Source organism: Phyllobates terribilis, unplaced genomic scaffold, assembly GCF_046119375.1.
Source record: "Phyllobates terribilis strain yellow unplaced genomic scaffold, ASM4611937v1 Scaffold_13__5_contigs__length_258822181, whole genome shotgun sequence".
NCBI lineage: Eukaryota > Metazoa > Chordata > Amphibia > Anura > Dendrobatidae > Phyllobates > Phyllobates terribilis.
Genome location: NW_027362773.1, coordinates 208,706,717 through 208,731,755, shown reverse-complemented (window position 1 = coordinate 208,731,755; position 25,039 = coordinate 208,706,717). Strand labels below are relative to the sequence as shown.

At 42.5% G+C, this 25,039-nt stretch overlaps 1 protein-coding gene across 1 annotated transcript in view; it reads left to right on the top strand.

Moving 5' to 3' along the window:
* Positions 1-25,039, top strand: part of PIEZO1 (piezo type mechanosensitive ion channel component 1 (Er blood group)) — a 129,125-nt gene that overhangs the window by 75,254 nt on the left and 28,832 nt on the right. Inside the window, exons 3-14 of the mRNA XM_073659170.1 lie at positions 2,131-2,253; positions 2,346-2,388; positions 3,384-3,549; positions 5,156-5,336; positions 5,996-6,209; positions 14,385-14,556; positions 14,696-14,812; positions 15,273-15,366; positions 19,059-19,159; positions 23,679-23,939; positions 24,424-24,535; positions 24,619-24,797. Coding sequence (XP_073515271.1) covers positions 2,131-2,253; positions 2,346-2,388; positions 3,384-3,549; positions 5,156-5,336; positions 5,996-6,209; positions 14,385-14,556; positions 14,696-14,812; positions 15,273-15,366; positions 19,059-19,159; positions 23,679-23,939; positions 24,424-24,535; positions 24,619-24,797 — 1,763 coding nt within the window. The remainder of the gene's footprint in view (positions 1-2,130; positions 2,254-2,345; positions 2,389-3,383; positions 3,550-5,155; positions 5,337-5,995; positions 6,210-14,384; positions 14,557-14,695; positions 14,813-15,272; positions 15,367-19,058; positions 19,160-23,678; positions 23,940-24,423; positions 24,536-24,618; positions 24,798-25,039) is intronic.

Genomic DNA, 25,039 nt, shown 5'->3' with positions numbered 1-25,039 from the left:
ATTAGACCTGGGCACTTCTGGCTAATAGTCGTGTGACTGATATAAGTCCTACACTTATGCCTTTTGTAGACTCTGTGCAATTATCCGTTCTTGTTACGCCGTTTTTTTTTTCCACAATTTTTTTATTATTCCCGTAATTCCACAGGATTTCAAAGGATTTACTGGAAAAAAAAATAACTGTTTCATGGCACAAAATTGATACTTTACGCTAATATTAGCGCCTTATTGCTTTTCACACTCTAAAGAATAGGCTTAAAATCTATTAATTGTGATTCTGCACACAATCGTCATTTATATTCATAGGGAGGCCATCCTTTCTTAGAAATAAACACATTTACGTTACCAAAAAAACTTAAAATAAAGGGGTTGTCTCATTAAGAGATCCCCTCTATATGGGGTATACGTAGATCATAGGGGAGGATGACCCTGCACCTCCAGTTTGAGCTGCTCTGACCTGTTATACTAATGTAATGTATCCCAGGCCTGCAATATACAGTCATCCCCGAAGTGTTGGCACCCTTGAAATTGTTCCAGAAAATGAAGTATTTCTCCCAGAAAATTATTGCAATTACACATGTTTATTTCCTTTTGTGTGTATTGGTTCAACACAAAAAAAGCAAAAAAAAAAACAGGAAAATCTGGCATAATTTCAGACATATCCCCAAAAATGGGCCAGACAAAATTGTTAGCACCGCTCCAAAATTGTGAGTAAACAAGTTACTCAAGCATGTGATGCTTGTTCAAACCCACCTGTGACAGGTGTGGGCAATATGCAAATCATACCTGAAACCAGATAAAAAGGGGAGAAGTTGACTCAATCTTTGCATTGTGTGTCTGTGTGTGCCACATGAAGCATGGAGAACAGAAAGAGGAGAAGAGAACTGTCTGAGGACTTGAGAACCAAAATTGTGGAACAATATCCTCAATCTCAAGGTTGAAAGTCCATCTCCAAAGATCTTGATGTTCCTTTGTCCACGGTGCGCAAGATAATCAAGAAGTTTACAACCCATGTCACTGTAGCTAATCTCCCAGGACATGGATGGCAGAAAAAAATGTATGAAAAGTTGCAACACAGGATAGTCCGGATAGTGGATAAACAGCCTCAATCAAGATGCAAGAGGACCCCACTGTTGTAACACAAACATAAAAAAGCTGTACTTCAGTTTGCCAAAATCCTTCTGGGAAAGTGTCTTCTGGACAGATGAGACCAAGATAGAGCTTTTTGGTAAAGCACAGCATTCTGCGGTTTACTGTTAATGGAATGAGGCCTACAAAGAAAAGAACACAGTACCTACAGTCAAATATGGTGGAGGTTCAAAGATGTTTTGGGTTTGTTCTGCTGCCACTGGCACTCGGAACTAAACCACTGCAGTCTCTTCTTCTTTCTAAGGATCATGAGGGTCCTAGAAGTTGGACACCCCCCACTCTGATCACAAAGTGATAGTTTATCCTAGAACTTTGTCATCCATTTATGAGACTGGAAACCCTTTTTTAAGAGGAATAAATAGTGCTAAGAAAAATTGCTAAACAATGATTGAAGTGATGAAAATTATTCCCATCCTCATAGATGGACATTGTCAAATAAATCTTGTAAATACAAGCAATTTTACAATTTATGGCTTATTTAAAATTTTAAGCCGTTCTTAAGATATTAACACTTCTTGTTTACAGTTCATTGCCCTGCAGATCGACCACTGCTGCTAGACAGCAAAACATTGAGTGCTTCCAAGCTCTTTTTTTATGGAGTTTGTAAGCGCAGTTTTGAAGCTGACTAGGATGGCTGGAGAGCGTCGTTAAGTCCTAATCCCGGCCAGCTTTAGCGCAGCGTTTACAAGCAGGGGTGGTCGGTCTCCAGGGCAGCCATCTGTATACTCAGGAAAAGTTTCAATATCTAAAGATCGGCTTGAAATTTTAATATGCAGTAAATTGCAAAATTGCTTATACTTACAAGCACTATCCGACAAAATCCATCTAAAAAGATGGGAATAATTTTAGTGTTATCAGATTGCTACATAATTTGGCACTTTTTGCCTTTTCTCAAAAAATCTGCATGGCAATCCAGATGACCCAGCAGTTTCTGCCATATTGGTTGTATTACGGGCTTAGTTGCCTGTTTCTTTTCTCCTCCAGGTCATACGGGCCGTCTGCTGAAATTTCTGTTGTCCATCAGCATCATCTTCCTCTGTTCACACTTCATATTCCAACTCTGCCTCCATACAGTGCCGGGACTGGATGACATGCTGGGACACAACTGTATGTATTGCAAGGACTGTGGGCGAGGGGGATACCGTTGTGGAATATATATGTGAGGGCTAAACCTTTATTTTTGTGTCAACCTTTTTCAGGCAGTGACTGGGAAGTTCTTGCTCGCCATGTTGGTGTTACCAGGTACGTGCATCCACAAAACAATAAAGGGGTTGTCCACTACTTTGATGTTTATGACCTTTCATCAACAACAGATTGGTAGGGGTCTGATATCTGACCCCCCCCCCCCTACCACCCACCACACCTGTATCCATTATTTTTAAGCTTGTATAAAAATTATCGTTCTTCAGATATGTGCTGCTGACGACATGCTGTTCTATGCGTACAGAACGATCATATTAACGATTGCTCTGTGCACACAGAAGTGCGGTTGACCTGTCTAAATTGGATTGGCTTCTATGTAACACATCCTTCAACGGCCGCGGGTCAGCAAGTCTTGTTCTTTCCCAAAGTACATTTTACTTTGATGTGAACCTGTAATGTAAATCTATTGCAATTTCTTCTTACCTTCTTCCACCAGATCATGTCCACTTGCTTTTAATGTTCCACTCCTTCCTCTGTATAAGTATATTCCGCTTTCATTAAATCCTGTATTTAGTTATACAGTAGTCAGGGTGGAAATAAAACTACTCTGGAGGCAATGCGGTTGTCACGCTCTGGAGGAAGAACCTAAAAAATTTCCAGCTTGCTGATCTCTAGAAAAGACCAATTTTAGGGTCCAGATCTGGTGGAACTTTGTAATCCTTAAGAACTCCATGCATAATGCTTGTCTGTGCTTAAAGGAGGAGTTTGACCAAGTTTGGAAGTTATTACCTTTCCATAGGAGAGGGTATAACTTCCCAATTTGTGGGGGGTCCAACTTCTGGGACCTCCACTGATCCAGAGAATTGAAGCTCTGAAGACCTTCGTGTGACTGGAGCGGTGGACAATCATTGACACCTCCACTCCTTTCATTCTCTATGGAGATTGCCGGGCGCAGCGTTTGGATGTCCTTTGGAGTAGAGGTACGAATGATCAACCATTGCCCCTCAGATTCCTGGATCGGTGGGGGTCCTGTGGATAGGGCAGTAATTGTAACCTTTATTCAACCTCTCACAATTTCCTTTGCCTTCTTCTAGGTTGGATATCTACGACATTCCCAACACAGTGCGGATGGTGGCCCCCGATTTTGGCATGTTCCTAGTGTCGGCGATTTGCCTTGGCTTGTGCAATCGTTTGACCCGACGACCGAAAAGTCCAACACCGCGTGAGAGACTGAGCAGGTCCTCAGAGCCTCCAGAGCAGGTGGGATCGGTGGCCAGAATAAGAGCTGGCCGGGCTGTGGTGTTGCTGTGTGTCTATTACGCCCGCGCACTTCCCGTAACCTCACTTCTCCTCCAGGGTTTTTATACCAGCCTTTTCCATACCATATAATTTTCTACACCCCCATGTCCTGATTTATTAACCGTCCTCTGTTCTCGGCAGCTACAGCTTGTCTACACCAGGATCGGGTTATACGTGGGAGAATGTTTACTTAACTCGTCCCTTTACTGTTATATTTATTTTCATGTCATATTTCATTTTTGACTTTTCACTTCTCTCCTATCTCGGTTTCCTTTCCCCTGCATTTTTCCACTACCCCCACCCTCCGTGCATGTGCCAAGCTGTCCGGCCAGTTTTTTTTTTGTTTGCCCGTTCCCTTTATTTACATTGATGTTGGCACAACCAGCTGTGCCGACCATGTGACCTCCCCTACTGTCAGTAACCCGTCACCCACTGTATGAGCAGATGTTGTAATGGTTTAACTCTACGTGATCCACAACTGAATATATATATATATATATATATATATATAATAATACTTTTCCGTTAATGTTTGCTTTACCACTCGAGGGTACAGTGGTATGGAGATTTGGCTCCTTTCACGCTGGGTCAGGACTTGAAGTTCTAGGGAGACGCCAGAGTGGAATTAGACCCGTGACCAGCAGATGTGTATTGTGTGACTAAAGTGTGCTGGAAATTCACTTAGTCCCAGAATAAGCCAAGAACTGAGCAGATCGCTATCCTCGAGAAGTTCTCGTCGTCCTTCGCTGTAAGAGAAGAATGGAAGCTTCTGTGGTTCAGGCTTGTTTCATCCTGACAATGTCATAATGTTGGCAGCGTGCAGGAATCTGCTGTGATATTGACTTTTCGGCCTACGGATTATTCAGTAACTTCTTATTTTGATCCTGGCCCTTACCTGGTTTCCAAACACCATTTGAGCAATCTTTGGGTTCACCATCTTGAGATTATTTATTATCCAGACCACTGAAGAACGAAAGGTTAAAGGGCTTGCGTCTGTGAGTATCCATGAAGTAGACCCCTCTTACATCTTCACAGCCCACCATGTAACAAAGCTTTTGTCGTAGTGATCTTGGATTTTCACCGGCACCAAGAACATGGATGACAAGTCCTGGCCCTGGTCAGTCTTTATTTATTATCCAGACCACTGAAGAACCTCTTTTTCTCTCAACGTCAGACCACTGAAGAACTTATTTTTCTCTCTACATGCTTGGGGGCCGGTTTATTGAAGTATTTTCAGGGAAATCAAACACATTTTTTAGGGTATCCTCCAAGTTTAGTTTCGATCCATTAGATTCCTATCTGCAGGAAAACTGGTGATCACCTTATTTGCAAGAGCTCTTTCTAACAAAACCCAAAGGGGACAGCCAAAATAGTGACCTAATTACCGTTTTATACATGTCTGACCTCTTTCCAGGAGATGATGGGCTGTCGTTGATTGACTATAGCAATCATTGGTGTGTTAAATGTCTCCCAACTTTTGATGGTTATCTGTTTAGATCACTTGTTTATCATTCCAAGACCGGAAAAAAAGGCCGTACATGTCTCATCCCTCTTTTTCTATTCGCAGGTGGAAGAGGAACACCAGACAGAAGTGACTGAAGATGAAGACCCAGAGGGTGAAGGAGATGATGAGGATATTCAGATGTCTCCGCAGGATGGGGTGCTGGCCTCACGGATCAGAGAAGCTGCCCACAAACTATTGGAAGCCGTGGGGAAATCGCTGGCTCTTTTGCTGCTGGCACTTGCAGGTAATGAGGCTTCGCTGCATGTTAGGCACATTATGGTAGTGCCACGGGGACCTGACCAGAGATTAGTGTGAAGCATAAATATATTCAGCATCTCTATACAAGATGGGGGAGCAAAGACTCAAACAGTATTTACTGAAGTGTAGTTGGGCAGGTTACTCTGAAAAACTTGTGCCCGTTTATTTCTGATACTAGAATATTTCCTAATATGGCTCCAGTTGAAAAATATGTTTTGCATACGTGCAAGGTGCTTGGCTTGTCACTCACCGTAAGGAGAAACCTTACCCCTTAGATCATATTTGTAAAGCTAAGTTTTTGTCTGTTATCCCATAATTAAAGGAGTTTTACACAATCTTTTTTTATTTTTTTATCATGTGTCCACTCTGGTCATGCGATGAAAAGGAACAGGGACTTTGGGTTCCCAGTTCTAAGGATTAGTGAGGGAACCCCAGCGATCAGACACTTATTACTGATTATGTTGCTAGATGATAAATCTCTGTTTTGGGATAACCTCTGTAAGGGTGTCTGCACCTGGAGTCTTTTTGTTTTTGGAGCAGAACCTCCCACGTTTTTGAGTAGGATTTGGAGTTTCCACTTCCGAAAAACTCCCATATGCACATAGCCTAAGAATGGTGTTAATATGCATCCTGTTTTTCTTGCAGGCATCACCGTGCCTTCTGGTTTTTCGGCTGTCTATTACTTGGCTTTTGTTGGCTTTTGCACCTGGTGGGCTTGCCACTTCCCCATCAGCCAAGTGGGATTAAACACCCTCAGTGTCATGGTTGGCTTTTTCGCTGGTGGTCACATCATCTGTCTGTACGGTTACCAGTCTCCATTCATTCAGAATTTCTTCCCTCCACCGGAGCTGTGGGCCAGGTATGTGCCACTTTGTCATATAGCTATAGACAATCTCCAAACTTCACCTAAACTTCTGCACACTAGGGATGAGCGGGCATGCTCGGATAAGGAGTCATCTGAGCGTGCTCGGGTTCGGATAGAGGAGCCGGCGTGCCCGAGTCAAAGCTCGTGTACCCGCGGCCGCATGTTTGTATAAATCTGGTTTCAAACAAAGTCACTAAATATCTTGTGAAAGTAGCTGATCGTATGGCATGAGAAGACATTATAAAATGCAGCATTTTATTGCACGAACGGTTATTTCTTCATCCGTAGGGATCGTTTTTACTAGATCTGTCACTGGGAACTATGAATGAGCCCTTCTCCATCATGTGCTCCGTCTTGTGTTCAAACTTCAACAAAAAGCCGTAACTTTATAATTTTAATGCTCAACTGTGAAGTACGTCACGGCATGTTGTCTCTTTACTTGGCTTTTTTTTGTTTACAAGGCTTTCCGTGGTTTCCTTTACTAGATATTGTTTATTGCAACTTTTTCTTATAGTTGTCCGGGATTGTAAATGCGTATGAATGAAGCTATACGGATACACACACAGTGGGAACTTTTCTTATTTAGCATGGTTTTATGACGTTCCTTACGTACAGGACAGGATAGGATCCGCATCCAAACTTGTTGGCGTGTTTGAGGAAGACTAAGACCCCGAGAGGAAACCAATATTGTGCACTCTTCAAGACGACGGTGGCATCTTCAAAATGAAAGATCATGGAGTCCTAATAATTGGGCCTTTTGCACTATGTGTGTGAATATGGCAGCAGGTGTTCAGTTCCTTTTGCAGCGTCACCACGGGACAAATTGAGCATTACATAGTGCCCGTTTGAAATATTAGGTTTCGGTTGAACACCGTGAATGTGCTTCATCTTCCAGACAGAAAATAAGGAGTCCTCTTTGTAACCACTCTCCACATAAGACCGGTGTCACACGTCTATCATTTATGGTCCGAGTAGGGGCCATGATGTCCGGACTGACCCCGGATCTGTGAACCCGGCCATATTTGGAAATGGGTTTTCTAAATCAGACGACCCTTTTAGGTTCGGCGCCTTTCCTGTTTTTATACCCTAGTTAGCTAGTTTTAATTGGAGGCAGGAGATTGATGAAGCCGCGACCATGTAATCCTAGTATAGACTATAATATAATTATAGACTGCCGGGGATTCCCAGTTCTGAGAAATGGCCTTTTAATGTCTTTATACTATGGATTACCACACTCCCCCAGGGTTTACATACGGTCTTCGTCTGTCCTTCACTACATTTATATGACTAGGAGTATGTTGACCCATCGTAAAAAGAGGCGATTTACGTTGTTGACTCATTATCACACGCCTCTTTCCATTAGAAGGCTTTTTCTATACTTCGTGAATAGAAGACCTTCACAATGTTGACTTTCTGTTGACACTTTGGGCCTCTCATAGTCTGCAAATGACAAGGTCGGCAAACCTGTAGGAGGAATATTGTGAGACCAGAAGATGGTGAAGATATCCGTATTGTCCTGATGAAGACTTGTTTGATCATTTAGTTGGTTTATAATTAATTTGTTTGGATCTTATGTGTCACATAAGATGTTCTCTCATCCTGGGCTGTATATGCCGATCATATAATGGGCACAAACTGAGACCAGTAGCGGGCTAGTCCTTGCCACATTTACCAGATTGGCTGATTAATCCTATTACTGGGGGACGTTCTGCTCGAGGTCACACATTATGTTTCTGGACCACTTCCTCATTGTCAGCCCTCATTGGTTTCTTGAACACCAGGAATGTGGTCTGTACTAAAGAGGGAAAGTTCTTCGATATTATACAGCATACACGTGGTCTGCAGTGTATACCGCTATACACTGTCTCTATAATGACCAATCAATATCTAAGGGCAGCATATACGCTACACAGACAAAAGTATTGGGACACCCGTCTTGGTAATTGAATTTATTTTTTGCATTTCGCCCCCAGTGTATAACATCCGGCCCCTCACCTTCCATGTATAATATCTAGCCTCTCTCCCCTGGTGTACAACATCTGACCCCCTGCCCTCCATGTATAACATCCGGCCCCCCGCCATGCCATCTGGCCTTACTAACAGGGCTGTGGAGTCGGTAAGCCGAACCTCAGACTCCTCAATTTCCATGACACCGACTCAAACTCCGACTCCCTCATACATGGCTCATGTTTAAGTGATAAATTTACTGTAGCACAGATTCATCTCAGCTAAAAGTCTAGACCCTTAGATCAGGAATAGGACAGACATTTATAGGACTTTTCATAACTTTCCCAAATTCTTATGAAAAAATATTCCCCACAAACTGCATTGAATTACTGTACCCAATTTATTATATGTTTTAGGAGTTGGTCAATTTTATTCCGACTCCACCAAAATGGACTCCGACTCCACAGCCCTGCTTACTAACACGTGACAGAATGACCGGTGGTGCAGAGCTCACTGATACCAGCTCGGTCCTGTAATAGGAGCCACCGGTGTAACAAGTCCATCCATAACATTTATTCCTCCTAAAGCTTCCTCTATCACCTGTGAGTGATATTATTGAGAAGTAGAAGTAACTGCAGGAACTCAGGAGACCCCCATAACTTTACAGATCGGGGTCACTGAGTGCTGAGAAGCAGAGGGCGGAAAAGTCCCCACCGCTCTGCTGACTCCATAACTGCAGAGTCCAGACCTCCTCTGATATTAGCATCAACACAAATACTGCTCCCCCGCGGGGAGCTTCATGGCCGAACAGCTGCAAGCAGCTGTACATCACTAAGCACAATACCAAGTGTCGGATGGAGTGGTGTAAAGCTGCCACCACTGGACTCTCCAGGAAATGTGTTCTGTGCAGTGACGGATCACACTTCTCTATCTGCGTCTGATGGATGAGTCTGGGTTTGATGAATGCTAGGAGAACGTTACCCACCTGACTGCATTGTGCCCGCTGTACAATTTGGTGGAGAAGGATATTGCTATGGGCTTGTTATCAGGGGTCGGCATTGGGCCCTTAGTTCCTGTGAAGGCAAAGCTTAATATTTGAGCACACAAGACATTTGGATAATTATAGCTTCCAACTTTGTGGGAACAGTTTGGGGGAGAACCTTTTCTGTTCCCTATGACTGCCCAGTGCACAAAGTCCATAAAAATGTGATTGGGGGAGTTTAGTGGAAACACAAAAGAGGCCACATAGAGCCCGGACCTCAGTCCTATCCAAGAATGGTGATTGTGAGCCCGGCCTCTCCCCAACATCAGGGACTGACCTCACAAAACTCTTCTGGATGAAGGGGAAAATATTCCCATAGCCGCCTCTAAAATCTTGTAATAAGCCTTCCCAGAGGAGCGGGAGCCGTAACCTCTGCAGAGGGGACAATTGATGTAGAACGGTCAGCCCATCCAATTGTCCAAAATGTCTTGTCTTGCAAAAGGCAGCCTATCCGAACAACGGGTGATTTATAATTTTCACAATTTTATGTGCAGGATTTATGTTTAAGAATCAGTCTGTGAAACATTCACAGAATAATTTCTATATAAAATCTTGTCAGATCTGGGGAAACGGGCACAAGACAGGCTGTGACATGTGGGCTTCCTCCTATACTGATGACTGTCAGTGTCTTTTAGTTTGTGGCGCACTACGTTACGCAGATGCAATTTACTCGTCAGGCGGTCCTGTTGTAAAGCATTATATATAGTGAGGAACACAGATTTTCTATGATAAAAGCATACTTCTGTTCATAATTGCTGTCGGCTGTACTTTATCACATGCACTAATTTATTACTTCCAGAATATTCTACCCAGATGTTGCACATCGGAGATAATGATGATGATTGCGCGGTCACTTTTATTCCACTAGGCAGCACAGGAAGATAATTGAAAAATTGAGAAAAAAAATGTCACTGCTATTAAAACTGATATATTCTTGAATGTTTTATTTGCTTATTTCGTTGCTCCCCTTTTTTTTATTTTGGAGAATTTTTTAAAGAAAATGCTCCATTTTTTTTTTTTCTTTTTTCCTACATTCCCATGGTTTCTTCCTATAAACAGAGAATTAAAGGTTTTGTCCCATAGACTACATACTGTATATGTATTTCCTATCCACAGGATAGATAATTAATATTTGATGAGTGGGATTTCGGCTGCTGAGACTCCAACCGATCCTGAGAGTCCCGAAATAAAGGGAGAATGGATGATTAACACTTCTATAGACAGTGAATGGCGCTCACTACCACTTCCTTCTCAGAAGGACCTGGAGATCAAGGGGATTACTCCGGGGTCTCTTGCGGTCAAATCCAAGGTCGGCGTCAGTACCCATAAAACCTGAACAAGTCCCGGGGTGCATTGGGCTTAGCTTTTGAGCGAACACCATGCATTTACAGTGGATGTCGCCCATAGAAATCTATCTCAGATCGCAGCAGTTTATCATTTTATATTCTGCTGTCATTGTGACAGCAGCATCTAAGTGGTTGAGAGGGGGGGAATGCGAGGGGGAGTCCTTCCAATGCTGCTCGGTCCTGATGAGGTCCCAATGACGGCTAGGTGACCTACTGAAGCACCCTGTGTTTACGCCGTGTGTACACCTATAAGCCCAGGCTGTGGGTAGTTTTCCAGAACATTGTCCAAGCGACTGCAGGTTTAAGTCCACTTAGGTGAATGATAAAAAAATAATAAAATTAAAATTGCCTCCCTTTTCCTAGAACGTAAATAAAATCTAGAAAAAAATAAAAAATTTGAGATCGCCGAGTTTATAACTGTCCACATTAAGAATATAACAATAATATTTATTCCATAAGGTGAATACTAGAAAAAATACCCTATTTTATTTTATCCTGTCTAGCAGATTAGGTGATATATGTTGGTACCTTACTGTTTCACTCCTTATTAAATTTATTGTTTTGCACTGTCTTCACTTAGCTCCCCCTGGTGGTGACCGCAGATATCTGCAATTTTTCATTCTGTCTTTGCAAAGAGCAGCAGCCGATTTTAGAGGTTTACATGAAAAAATAAATGACTTGTAAAAAGAATCGACTCAGTCATGTAAAGAGGACTTTGACTACAAAAAATAAAAAAAAATCTTGCCTTGTACCAACACTTGTATGCTGAGCAATGGAGCCATTAATGAGGTTTCATTCAGCAACTGATTAAAGGAACCTCGTTGCATATTTTGAAGCTTTTGAGGATACGATTTCAGGAAGTTTTTTCATGGAGCAGAAATTAATTTTTACGGACACCCAAGAAGTAATTCATCAGGGTCTTTATGGAAAAAGAGGCAGTGGTGGTGAGGTGGGTGGGGGGATGAATCTCGGATTATTATTAAGAGCATTTCAACCATGACTGTTCGTGTATCTGTCCTGTAAAAATTAGAGTGGAAAAACGAGACTTGTCACACATCTGTGTAATGTGAACAGGCCGACATAGCTCGCTCCTCTTAGTCATATCGCACCTATGTGCTGCTGAGGGGTAGTAGGCACGCCATCCACGCCGAGGCCTGCCAGCTTCATGTAAACGAATAATAAAATACAGACCGTCTTATACAATCCCCAGAAATGTGGACATGTTTCCATGAAATGATTGAACCGATTGCTTATGTGGGGTTTTTTTCGTGCAAAGTAGTGGTAGCATTGGCCAGAACTCCATATCTATGTATGTAAATGTGTCTGCAGGTTCCCGGCACTGGACATATATTACAAAAAGTGGTGGCTTCATACCGGTAATCCCATTAAAAAAAACAAAACCTTACAAGATGTCTGAGAACCAGAAACACATGATTGCATTCAACAGAAAAAGTGGAAATGATGACGCCAATACCTAAGGCGGCGGTCATTACCCAGACCCCTATGTCCTCCTTATACTGTACCAGGAGGTGATGGACCTGGTACCACATTGTGTATATTTCTATATTTCCCATACTGCAGATTTCCGGATGGGTTTAATTACATGACATGTTGTGTAATTGGAGAATATATAGGAGCAAAAGGTTCCTTTTACAAAGAAGCAAGTGTGGCTAATGCGTGCCACCATATCTATTAGCCGGGAATGTTTGCTAATAAAAAGTTGTATTTTTAGCAGATTTTCAGTAAAACGTTTGTCTATAAATATTTTTGCACCATATAACGAACAGTCGTTCCTTTTGTATTCCTTGTGTTAATTGCTCCCAGCGGAAGTCTCCGATGCTTTGCCTGGACCAAGGTGCCGTTCTCTGGGCCTATTACTTTAATGTTTGATGGGGAAAATTAAAGGACTGTGTTTCAATTTTATTTCGGCACTATAGAGCCCTAATCACTTGCACATCATGGCAGCATTATTTGGGCAATGTATAATAGCAAGGCACTGCATGGGACTCGTATTTGGCTATTTTTCTGGTTTCAGCAGCACTGAAGCCAATAACTGAGCGCAATCGTTGTGCCTGAGTTGAGCTGCAACAGATGAGTCCCGTCCACACTTGGTGTAACGCTCCACAAGGTTGTTGCAATAGAGAGAAATCCAGGAACCAGGGCGCCAGACGTCTTCCTTTTGGTAACTTTATTAATACAGAAAAGTCAATGTTTCGGCCAGCCATAAAAAAGACTTGCATAGCTCTTCTTTTTTTTTTTTTTTTTTTTTTTTTTTTTTTATGGCTTTATGAAGTTTCCGCGCCGCTGAAATGTTGTAATTTTTCTGTACTTATAAAGTTACCAAAAGGATAACGTCTGGTGCCCTGGTTCCTAGATTTCTCTCTATTGCTACAACCTTGTGGAGGGTTGCACCAAGTGTAGACTTGCAGCTCAGCGCTTCTGAATGGCTGGGGTCATCAACTCGGGCAGAGCCCTTACGCTCAGTTATTGGCTTCAGTGCTGTCAAAAAAGGAAAAGTAGACAAATTCCAGTCTTACTTCTATACATTGCCCAAATAGTGCTGCTATGATGTGCAAATGATTAAAGCACTATAGTGCTAAAGTAAAATTGAGACAATCACAGACACTGGAAACAACATTTGCCCCAAAGTGTGCCGTGTGGATTTTTTGCATTGCAAATCTGGAACATCCATTGTTTATCTGACCCATATGGATCGTATAGATTATTTTATTTATACCCTAGCTTATCCCGGAGCCATTTTTCCTTCCATAGGACGGAGGGGACCCACAAGTAAAGTTGTCCCCAGGGATCTCCATGGGCTTTGATCTTGCACTTATCCTTTATTTCATGGCTATAAATGAGTTTGTCATGTTTGGAGGACACATTTTCAGCAGAGCTATAAACAGGGCTACAATTGTGTCCGTCCTGTACAAGCGTATAGAGCAGCTACCTGGCAGTGAACCAAGAATGTATATAGATCACTAGGATAACCACAATACAGTTAAGTGCTGCATTTAACCTGCCAAAACACGTAATACATATGTATAAAGTAACGTAGCCCAGAAGCCAAAGCTACGACTGGAGCATAATCCAACTTTCAAATACTTGGGAACCTTCAATATCTGCTTGTACTTAATGTCATCTGACATGATGAGATTTATTTCGCTATATATTGGATATCTTTTAGGATGGTAGGAAATGTTTGCTGCCCAAAGGATGCCGTAAATTAGACCATATCTTCTAAAGAGCCTAATGTTTGTTTTTTTTTGTTTTGTTTGTTTTTTATTTTGAGTTTTGGTGCTGTTTTATTTACCCGGGGATTAGAATAAATCAAATGAATCTACACGTAATAAATTTTGTCCCTTATATTCCCGCATGATCCGATTAGCTGAACAGATCAGAGTAAAATGAGTTATAGGATTGGGTTCGGAGTTGACATCTCTTATTTCTCTCTTCCTGGGGTTTGTCATGTTGGCTGCCAAATTGTAAACTTTGTGCAGCATAGAGCGGGCGAGTGTGCCAATGGCAGAAGATAAAATAAATCTTTCGCTGTATGTGTTGTTCCAGAGTCTCTGTGCATGGAGATATTTACTCCTCCAGATAAAAGCCATGTACTTAGTGCCAAGGATGGAGACGTCCCTGTTGTCCCAGGATGGGATGGATGTAGCTTATACGGAGCCTCGGAGTACCCACAAAACCTAGCGGATTCATGCAACTCGTACTATGGCCATCAATGCGTCTCTTGCATGCATATTTATGGAAAAAACTTTAACTCCTCAATGTATTTTTTTGTATGCTGCGCTATAGATCTGTTCTTCATGTGTATCATTGCAGGCTTTTCGGTCTAAAAGACATAATCATCCACACCAATTGCACGGGCAATGTCGACGAGCTCATCCTCAACCAGAATCATGACTGGCCGGTATATGTCAATCCAGGGATATTGCTTCTTCTGTACTATGCAGTGATCTCTGTGCTGAAGCTGAAGACCCCCAGCACAGAAAAGGTAGGGAACAAAGGTTGTGTTAATATTGTGTTGGTGTATATTGTCATGGATGGGGTCAGATATGGCCACGTGATTGAAAAATCTGCAAAAAAAAACTAGCTAGTCTGATATTGACAACACCTTCTATCCCTCTCCGAAGAGGGATGGAGAGGAGATGCGAGCGCCGGACCCCCAAAAGTCTGCACAAGAAGACCTGGAAATGGCAGATGTGGAGTCGTGGAGAAAGGAAAGATACAGTGAAGGCGAGGAAACAAAGGTGAGATGTGGCCGATCTTTGTATGATAATTAGGGATGAGTGGACCCGTGGAAGTTCTGGTTCGACTTTAGACCAGAGTTTGGTTCGGGTACGAGAACTATACCCGAACCCCATAGAAATCAATGAGGACCTGAACTTTGGAGCTAGAAAATTTCTTTCTCGCACGCTCTCCTGTAAAAGGACTTCCAGGAGAAATCCTTATTTGGAGTTAAGGTCCGGTATGAAGCCCGAACTTTACAATTCTGGTCCGCTCATCTCCAATGATAAGATACAAAATTATACATGAAGAATATAATGCAAATAAAATATTTTGGTGCCAATGAGATTTTGCGCCTGGAGAACAAAGTTGCATGGATGACTAGATTTGATAGCATGAGCAGAGCAGAAAGGCAGAAAGTGTTTGCTCCTCCTCCTAAAAAAAAAATAAAATAATTCCTCTTGCTTTGCTCCCGTTCATCAGCCCATGTTACCACCGCAGACTAGTGAAGCTGCAGAGAGCGATCCGCAGGACTGCACAGTCCACGTCATCCAGCCCGAGTCCAGGCATAACGCAGGTGTGTATTCTTTACTGCGATCTGTCGGTATGTGGTAGCAGAGGTATGGATCTATAGGTTCTTGTACCCTAAGAAAAATGATACCTTTTCAGCAGAGTCATGAGAAATCTAGCCGAGAAGCCATATGCAAACTAGGCTGGAAGTGCACTGGGGGCGTGTTGATGCAGTCCACGTGCATGAACACTCCCTCAGTGCACTTCCCGCCTGATTTGCATACGACTTTTGCAGTAGTTTTTTTTTACGTTTTTAGCACTTAGACATCTATACCACTACTTCCATATGCAAAAACCTGCTGAAATATTTCCTCTTAATACTTATTTTATTATATGCTCTTGTACTTTTGCTTGTCTGTGTTCAGCTGAGCAATAGAAAACTCAATTATTACGGAAGTTTTTGCATCCGAATATTGTCAGTTTCCAAATGGTAAAGCATATGGTAAATCCACTGTGTTTGTACCATAGAAACTCCGGCGACATCTGCTTAATTTAGGGTAGATATTGACCCTGCAAATTTGAGTTGGAATGTACCATGATGGGTCTCCAAATGCATGGTACTTGAAGGGAAGCCATCATCCTGCTATTTAAAATGCTTGAAATGCGCAGGTTCACCTAGTATGTAATCACCAAGTCCCAGAAATGCCAGTCTGACTCCATAAACACCAGCCCTAGAAGTCATCTTTGACATTGTGCCGTTACGGTCCAGTCTGGTTTCCTAGTCTAACTGGCCTAGCAAGTTTTGTTTGTTTTTTTATCCAATGAGGATATGTCAAATTGTGTTTACAGCAAATATTACACAAAGATTTAGAAGAAAACCGAAAAAGGCGTGTGCCTGATTCTTATCAGAGCTGTATGCTCTCATGTACATTAAAGGGGGTATTCCCATCTCCCAAGATCCTATCCCAATATGTATTAGGTGTAATAATAATATTAGCAAATACCTCCAATTGGAAATGTAGTATAGTTTTCCTGATTCACGGTGTTGCTGTCACGCAAAGTTTGGGAAAGACTAGTGCACCACAGAGGGAAAGGGAGCCCAGACACTAGGGAAAGGGGGGAGTTGAGACCTCCTAGTCTGGTCTAGTGTCACCCTGTCTCAACTACCGTCCCAATATTAGCTCTTAACCAATCGTCGCACGCGTGCCTCGCCCTGACTTTCCCTGGCATTAGACTCTGGCTAGGGAAGGGAGGAGATGAGCGCTAGTCGATCTCCACTGAACTCTAAAGACAAAAAGGAAGGACAAACAGGGGAAATCACTTAGCTTTAGACAACTCCAGACAAATGCGCACACGGCCTCAAACACCAGAGAGGAGGAAGTACTGCACTTGCTGAAGTCTAACAAGGAGTAATGAATATCGCCTGCACCTCCCTCTGTACACAGCAGGTATTTATACACCCAGGCCAGGGAGCTAATTAGCCAGAGGAAGGTAGCCTCTAGGTCGTAGAGACCACCTCTAAGAAGATGTCTGTAATGCCAAACGTAGAGATCTCCTGCAACCAACTGCAGGGTGACTGTCTGTCACCTCTGACACACCCTTGACAGTTTCTTACCTCATGTGCAGGGCATTGCAGTAGATTAGGTATCCATGGTCGTATTGTTAGCTAGTTGCTAGTAGTCCTAACTAATGATGAGTGAGTGTGCTCGCTACTCGATCGTGCATCGGTGTGCTCGGTTATGCATTGAGTATCACGGGTGCTCGAGCACGCATCGAGTATCGCAGGCTCTCAAGCACCAAGCTCTATTCCCACCCTGCATGTTTTGGGGGGGTGTTAAACAGCCAATAAACATGCGGGGATTGCCTGTGTATGGCAGGCAATCCCTGCATGTTTATTGGCTGTCTAACCCGCAAAACATGCTTGGTGCTCGAGCACCCGTGATACTCAATGGATACCCGAGCCCCTTGATGCGCGATCGAGCAGCGTCGCTCATCACTAGTTGTAATCATGGATACCTAAGCTTATGCAATGCCCTGCACACGGGGTAAGCGACATAGCAAATAAGAAGAACTGAACTACATTTCTAATTGGAAGTATTTGCTAATATTATTTTGCCTACTATATATTGGGATAGGATCTTTGAGATGGAAATACCCCTTTTAACTGCAGCAATTTCAAGAATAAGTCCTTTGATTAAGCTGAATTTACACTTAAAGATTACCTTGATTCTTAAGAATGCTCATTTCACAATTCTATATTTTTTTCAGCACTGTTCTCTTGGCGTTGGTGGCCAGTGTCTATGGGGGGATGAGTTAGAGTCGTGGGGGCTTTGCCTCTCACGGTGGTTTTAGGACCCCTTTTTGCCCATGTTTTATTCTAGCCTTGACCTCCTGTTATCCTAAATGTACCAGTTGCGCTACAGGTTTTATTACTGAGCGAATCTTCCTATGGCCAACACTTTAATGGCATTTTCCACTTTCTAACCTTCTGCACACTCCTGTGATTGCCAGTGCGTTTCTTAAGCAGCGAACATTTGTCACGCTTCAGTTGGCAGAGCTGGCGGCAAATCTTGTTTTATATGGAAGAAACCTCTAGTACATGATTAATATGAGTTTTCCTTCTTTACAAAGGATGCCTTTAGATCTTTCTGGTGATGTAAAGTGCTGCAAAATTTCCACCCTGTAGAATAGATGAATAAAATAAATATCCCATCAATATTTGGTGTGAACTTCCTTTGACTTCAAAACTGCATCAATTCTTCTAGGTACATTTGCACAGTTTTTGAAGGAATTTGGGCAGGAAGGTTGTTCCACAGAATCTGTGGTTGGTTCTCCAAGATGTTGAGAGGCAAGTTTTTAAAGCTAATTAAAATCAAAAAATACTTTATTATGACGTCCTTAAAATCGCAGCATGGGCATAAAACATATATATTGACGTATTTCGAGTCTAGCTGACTCTTAATCGTAGATATGATTATCTGAAAACCACTACTGGGCAGACCTCTCCGAATAGTAGATGGGGTGTAGCTGGTCCCCCTTGTCGCTGCCAGTTCTGAACTGATGGCACTGCTGGACATATTCTTATTTCAAAGGGAAGTAAGCATAATGTGTCTTCATCTGCTGCACTAAGTTTCCATGGTCAACCACTGCGTCTATGGGCCTCAGCATTGCCCATTTTTTGGTGCTTCTTCAAAAGACCTTGAACAGCCCATTTTGAAACCGCAGTCTGCTTTAAAAAATCTTTGCGTGAGACCTTGCTGGCTGATGCAGTGTAACTACCTTGTGTGTTGTTGCTGTGCTCAAGTCTTGCAATCGTCTATAACCTGTGATTAAAACGGTCTTCCACAACCTCACCTTTTGTAGTAGTTTGTCTGTTCCTCACCCAGTTTTAAGCTGTTTCCGTGACTTTAAACCTACATATGGAAATGATGATCGCTATCAATGTTTATTTGCTCATACGCCGGACAGCAATCTCACATTTTACCTGACTTTGTAAGTGTACCTTGAAGAATTGGTGCTTTAGATGCTGTTAAAAAAGCAGAGAGCAATCACATTAAATATTGATGGGATTTAGATTTCTCTTTTGTTTATTCACTTGTCTATTTTCTTAATTGGTAAAAATTAAACTATTAACACTTTTTGTAATCATCTTTCTTCCATGTCGTTGTTTCATAGGCCTATGAATGAATATGATGATCTATAAGAAAGTGAAAACCATAGTCTTATATATTGTATTTTTTTTCTCTCTCTCTCCTTAAGCCGATCGTAAACCAGATGCCTCCAAAGAGCAGTCACCTCTTCTTTTACTGGGAAACGTCATCCTCAACCAGAGCTATATATGTGCGTTGATTGCCATGATGGTAAGCGATGGTTCTAGAAGATCCATGTAGCTGTTACTACTATCAATCGTTCTATAGGTGCCCAAATAATAAAGGCTGTGGGAAAATCACATTTACATGTTAGTGGTTACCTTTAGTTAATAAAATTACACTACATTTCCGTCTGCAATCTTCATTCCTTCCATTTTTAGACCTTCTGATTTGCACATTGATTCAAGTTTCAGATGTTTCTCTCGTGGGAGAGTGTCTCTCCCAGTAATACAGGCTGAATGTGAGATCTGTGTGTCTCTCCCAGTAGTACAGGCTGGATGTAAGGTCTGTGTGCCTCTCCCAGTAATATAGGCTGGATATGAGGTCTGTGTGCCTCTCCCAGTAATATAGGCTGGATGTGAGGTCTGTGTGTCTCTCCCAGTAATATAGGCTGGACGTGAGGTCTGTGTGTCTCTCCCAGTAATATAGGCTGGATGTGAGGTCTGTGTGTCTTTCCCAGTAATATAGGCTGGATGTAAGGTCTGTGTGTCTCTCCCAGTAATATAGGCTGGATGTGAGGTCTGTGTGTTTCTCCCAGTAATATAGCCTGGATGTGAGGTCTGTGTGTTTCTCCCAGTAATATAGGCTGGACGTGAGGTCTGTGTGTCTCTCCCAGTAATATAGGCTGGATGTGAGGTCTGTGTGTCTTTCCCAGTAATATAGGCTGGATGTGAGGTCTGTGTGTCTCTCCCAGTAATACAGGCTGGATGTGAGCTCTGTGTGTTTCTCCCAGTAATATAGGCTGGATGTCAGGTCTAGCACTTTAAACGGAACCTGTCACTAGGTTTTCCCAATATAAGCCTTTTAAGCACCTCCAACGAGTCATAAATGTATTTAATAAATATAATTACATACATACATATGCTTTATACCTGGAGTCTTCAGTAATTTTAATACACATGAGAAATTCAGCAGGGATTTATTGGAGCAGGGAAGGAATTACTGTAAATGCCTTTATAGTGTAAGTCTTGCTTCATAAACCGCACACATGGGGCTGCGTACTGTTTACGGGCCAGAAGAGCTGCTTCTGCGCTGGAAGTAAAACACTGCTGTTCTTGTGTTTCACAACCATCGTCATTGTGCGAACGGTGGTCAAAACTCAGAATCAAATTGGATTCAGACCTTTACATCAAACAGGTTTTAATAAAAATACTGTTATATTGCCATCATTTAAACTAGTTAACGGTAAAGGTTTCTGAAACATTTACTGGGGGTTGTAAAATAGTTATGTCCCCTTTTAAATGTTCTTTTATAGAACAGATGAGAACCAATGCCTCTGTAATGTGACCACTTTTCCAAGTTTGATGCCTAGGATACCCCCACTTTAAAAAAGACGTTGGCCACATGTTAACAGTAGACATGTCCATGTGACGTCTCATACACATGGTCACGTGACAGAATTGTCCTTCCGGTCTCAAAAATATCATTTTTAGGCAAAGTTTTGTTCCCAGGTGATTGAAGGGTACATTTTTTACAATCACTATGATGCTCCTGAGCTTGTTTCATTTATAATATCCCCTTCTCATACACATTTACATACTTAAGTCCCCTTAAAGGGAACACATCAGCATGTTTTTACGTGGTTTAGCTGTATATGCGTTTGTCTCCTAATAAAAATGATACCTTTTTTTGTAGAGATCTGATGTACCAGTCATGAGAAATTTAGCCTAGAAGTTTTATGCAAATCAGGCTGGAAGTGCTCTGGGAGGGCACTCCTTTGTGCTAATTTGCATAAGACTTTTAGATTAGATTTCTCAAGACTGGCATATCTGATCTCAACAAGTAAGGTATCATTTTTATCGGGTGACAAGCGCCTATGCAGCCGTACCACTATCAGGTTCCCTTTAAATAATATAAACTATAAAATGGAGTAAAAAAAAAAAGAAATCTACATAGTCGAAGTACTTCAGAGAATGTGGTGCTGGATTAGAATTTTTTTTTTTTCGGAAAAGGCAAGGAGCGGCTTTACGACTTTGGTGTCTCGGAAGTATTTCACTTCTAGATATTTCTTATAGAGTAATGCCAAATTTCACAGGCAGTAGCCCTGCGGTGCCAGGTCTGCGAAGAAAGAGCAGAAGAGCTCTTGACATGGCGTGGTAATGGAAATTACAGTGTAATGTTGGGAGAGGAATATTCATTGGCACCTGGCAGAGCGGCTGCTGCTTTGTTGATACCTTTTTCTGGGCAAACAAGCGTTGCCATGTAAAGTTCATTATATTTTGCCCCGTGAGGCGTCTTCATCCTTCCTCCCTGATCTGTTCCGCAATTTGGTGAAGGAACTTTTTTTGCTAATTTTATATAAATTTCACTAAGTAATTATATAATTAATTAGGTTTTACAACTTTTTCTGTAAAAAGTCCTCACCATGACGGATCTGCTGAAGCATGTACTTATGATCCAGCAGTCCTATTTCAATTAGAATGTATTATAGAATTCTGCTTCATTCCATTCCTCTGATAATCCTCCTGGAAATGTAGAAATGTATGAACTGATTGACAAGGGGGACGGTAAAACACATTTATCAAAGAGGTGGGTCCCTATACAGTCTATGCATGTTGGTCAGATGTATGGGCCCTTGTAGGGTTCTAAATCCTATAAGGACATACAAGTTGAACCCCCTACCCCATTTTGTAGTAATGTTCCCCATCCTGGACCTCATCCTGGTATATACTTGTATATCCCCCATCCTGGTACATATTTCCCCCATCCTGGTATATATGTCCCCCATTCTGACGCTGTTCTTTAATGCATAGAAAAAAAAGAAATGATTCTACTCCGCTCCCCCGCCACGCTTCGTCCTCTTCTGAAGCAGGCAGCTGACTTCAGCGTGTTAGTGACTGGAGCGCATGATGTCACTGCCATGCATGCCAATGTCAGCTGCTGACCTCTGATTGGCCAGCAGCATATATTGCAGCGCACAGATTCGGCGGGTCTCTGCGCCACAGTACACTTCAGCTGAATTTGCGTCCGAGGACGCACGTCCAGTTAAAGTTTGCCCTGGTGTCGGAGGGCCCTTCACCTGCACGGGCCCACTCTGCAACCATGATCATTATGCCCCTGCTTGTTGCCAGATTACTGGCCATTGCTGCGGTCTAGCAGCGATGGCTGAACTTGCACAGTGCTTACAAGCTGTTTCCAGTAGAGCTTGTAAGCGCTGCTCTAAAGCTAGCCAGGATCGCGTGAATGCACTATTGGCTTCCGATCCCGCCAGCTTAGGTGCAACTGCGCCCTTGTGATGATGCAGGGGTAAAAGCTCTCATGCATCAGAGAGCATACAGTTTTGGGCTTGATGATGCCGCTCGTCCAAACTGTCCAAGTAGCCGCACCGCCCCCAGGAAGCAGAGAGGAAGAGGAGCGGTGCGCTCCTGCAGAAGATGAGGACGTCCCTTTTAAATAAGAAAATGATGAGTCTATGAACCCCTTTTTCTCACGTAGGCAATTATTTTGGGTGTACTCTGTCTGGTAGAGTTTTCCTCTCGGCACGAGTCCTAAAAATAATTTTCTGATGAACCCATAAATCGTATTTTCTATGTCCCGTCAGCTTCTCCTCACTCTCACCATATTTCATGTATTAATAACTTTTATAAGACAAGTCCCATCCATATAAAATGGAATCAAAACGTCTGATGTTTATCGTAAAGTTTGGACGTGATCTGCGGATTCTCGGCTCAGTTTACAGATATTTTTTTTTCCAACCACTTAATTTTCCATCCTAAAAGAAAAAAAAAATCCTAACCTGTGCTATAAATACATTTGTTTTTTGGACACAAGTCACCGGAGGGAAGATTTTAGAGGCACAACGTTAAATAATGGCAGCTGGCAGATGTGACGCCGGCATTTATTTATTTAATTTTTTTTAATAAAATTTGGCAGCAGCCCCAGAAAATTAGAGGCAGCGGAGGACTTTACACATGTAGAATTGCCTTAGAGAAATCCCCTGTATAAACTTCAAAGAGGGGGAAAAAACAGTCTGCCGACCAATGGGAAGCAGCCTTTGGTGTGACATCACTGGGCGCTTTGACAGCTCTGAGGAATGTACGGGGTGTAGGCGGCGGAGCGCGCGGCACCGACCATGCTCTGCACAAGTGCTGCTCTGTCACATCACCAATGACTGATGTCTTTTTGGAAAGGTCTGCAGAGCAATTGCTCCCCCAGGCGTTATGACCTCGTGAACCAGTCGCCTTCAGTTCCTCCACTCTGTTCTTCCCGCTGACTAATATGATTTTTCACTTTTTTGGTTTATTGCAAATATTTATTGTGCACTCTCATATTATGTTATATTATTAATAAATAAATAATATATAATATAATTTCCTTCCTATATAATGGACAATCACTATAAATACCGTATATGACTTTTTTTTTTCCTGGAGTGTGCCTTTAACACCGTTCAGCTTCTTCTCTAGTGCCCTCTCAGTGAGTACAGGCAAAATAATGCAAAGTAGATATGTATGGGATTTTTGTGAATTATTTATTTATTTTTGTGATTTCTTTGTAACCCCAACCCCAGGTATGGAGCATCACTTATCACAGCTGGCTGACGTTCGTTCTGCTGATTTGGGCCTGTCTCATCTGGATGGTGCGCAGCCGGCGGCAGTTTGCCATGTTGTGTTCTCCCTTCATCCTCCTTTACGCTGTGACGCTCTGCAGTTTGCAGTACGTCTGGAGTATGGACCTAGAAAATGAGCTACCCAAGCAACTAGGATTCATGAGACTTTCACAGCTTGGACTTGCTCGGGCCCCTTACCCCTGCCTCAACCTGGGAGCTATGGTCAGTATGTTTGTTGCACTGTACGTCTGGCGGTTTAACTCCACTCCCACCAATACACATGCACGCTTGACCTGGTGGAGCGTACATGTGTTCTGAATGGGGAGAAAATAAACCTTTTCCAGACATCTGCTGTGAAAGCAAAGAACTGGGCATGTCGAAAAGTAATATGCCTGATCCTTCTTAAGCTCATATTCGGCCGGCATGGGTATCTCTCGACATGAACACTAGGCTCTTGAGTACAGAGAGTGGACTGCAAGTGGTTTATCAACCCTGAAAACAAAAGATCGGGAGTTGAAAATCCCACGGCATGGAGTTGGGAGACCCCCATACACATCAGATCCTGTGGCTTTTATCTATTGTGTATGGAGATCTTTACCCCCCACATCTGTCGTCAGTGGAGAGCACACATAAATGGTTAGCTGAAGTGGTAATCAGTCAGGCAGGTGGCACCTTTCCATGATGTCCTCCATACTTTTCCCTGCAGCTTCTTTACACATTGACTTTCTGGCTCCTACTCCATCAATTTGTCACCGAGCAACTCCTTAAACGAAAGAGGGTGACAGCCGCTCTGGTGGAGGTGGCTGTGCCGGAATCCGGTGAGTCGATCGCAGTCCGCTTCCTTCGTTTTCCGTCTGTCCTTTTAGCTGAAATTTGGAGCATAATGTCCCTGTCCTTGCAGGTCAGCCAACGGAGAGAAACCTGCTGAAATGCTTTGGGGCGCAGGTGATGAGCTTCTACGCCAAGTACTGGATCTACGTCTGCGGAGGGATGTTCATCATGGTCAGCTTCGCTGGACGCCTTGTGGTTTACAAAATTGTCTACATGTTCCTCTTCCTTCTCTGCCTGATCATCTTCCAGGTGAGAGCGAAAATGAAGAATCCCGCTCTTGATTATCTGATATTGTAGAATTTATCTGCAGAAAATGACTCTGTACATGGAGAATTAGTGTATAATAAAGTATAGCACGAAAATGAAGTAATTGTCACAAATCTGCGCCTTTTTTTTTTTTTTTTTTTTTTACGAACATTACACACAACCCATGAAATGATTCTAAAATTAAAGTGTAACCTCAATAGCCAAGATCCTATCCCAATATGTAG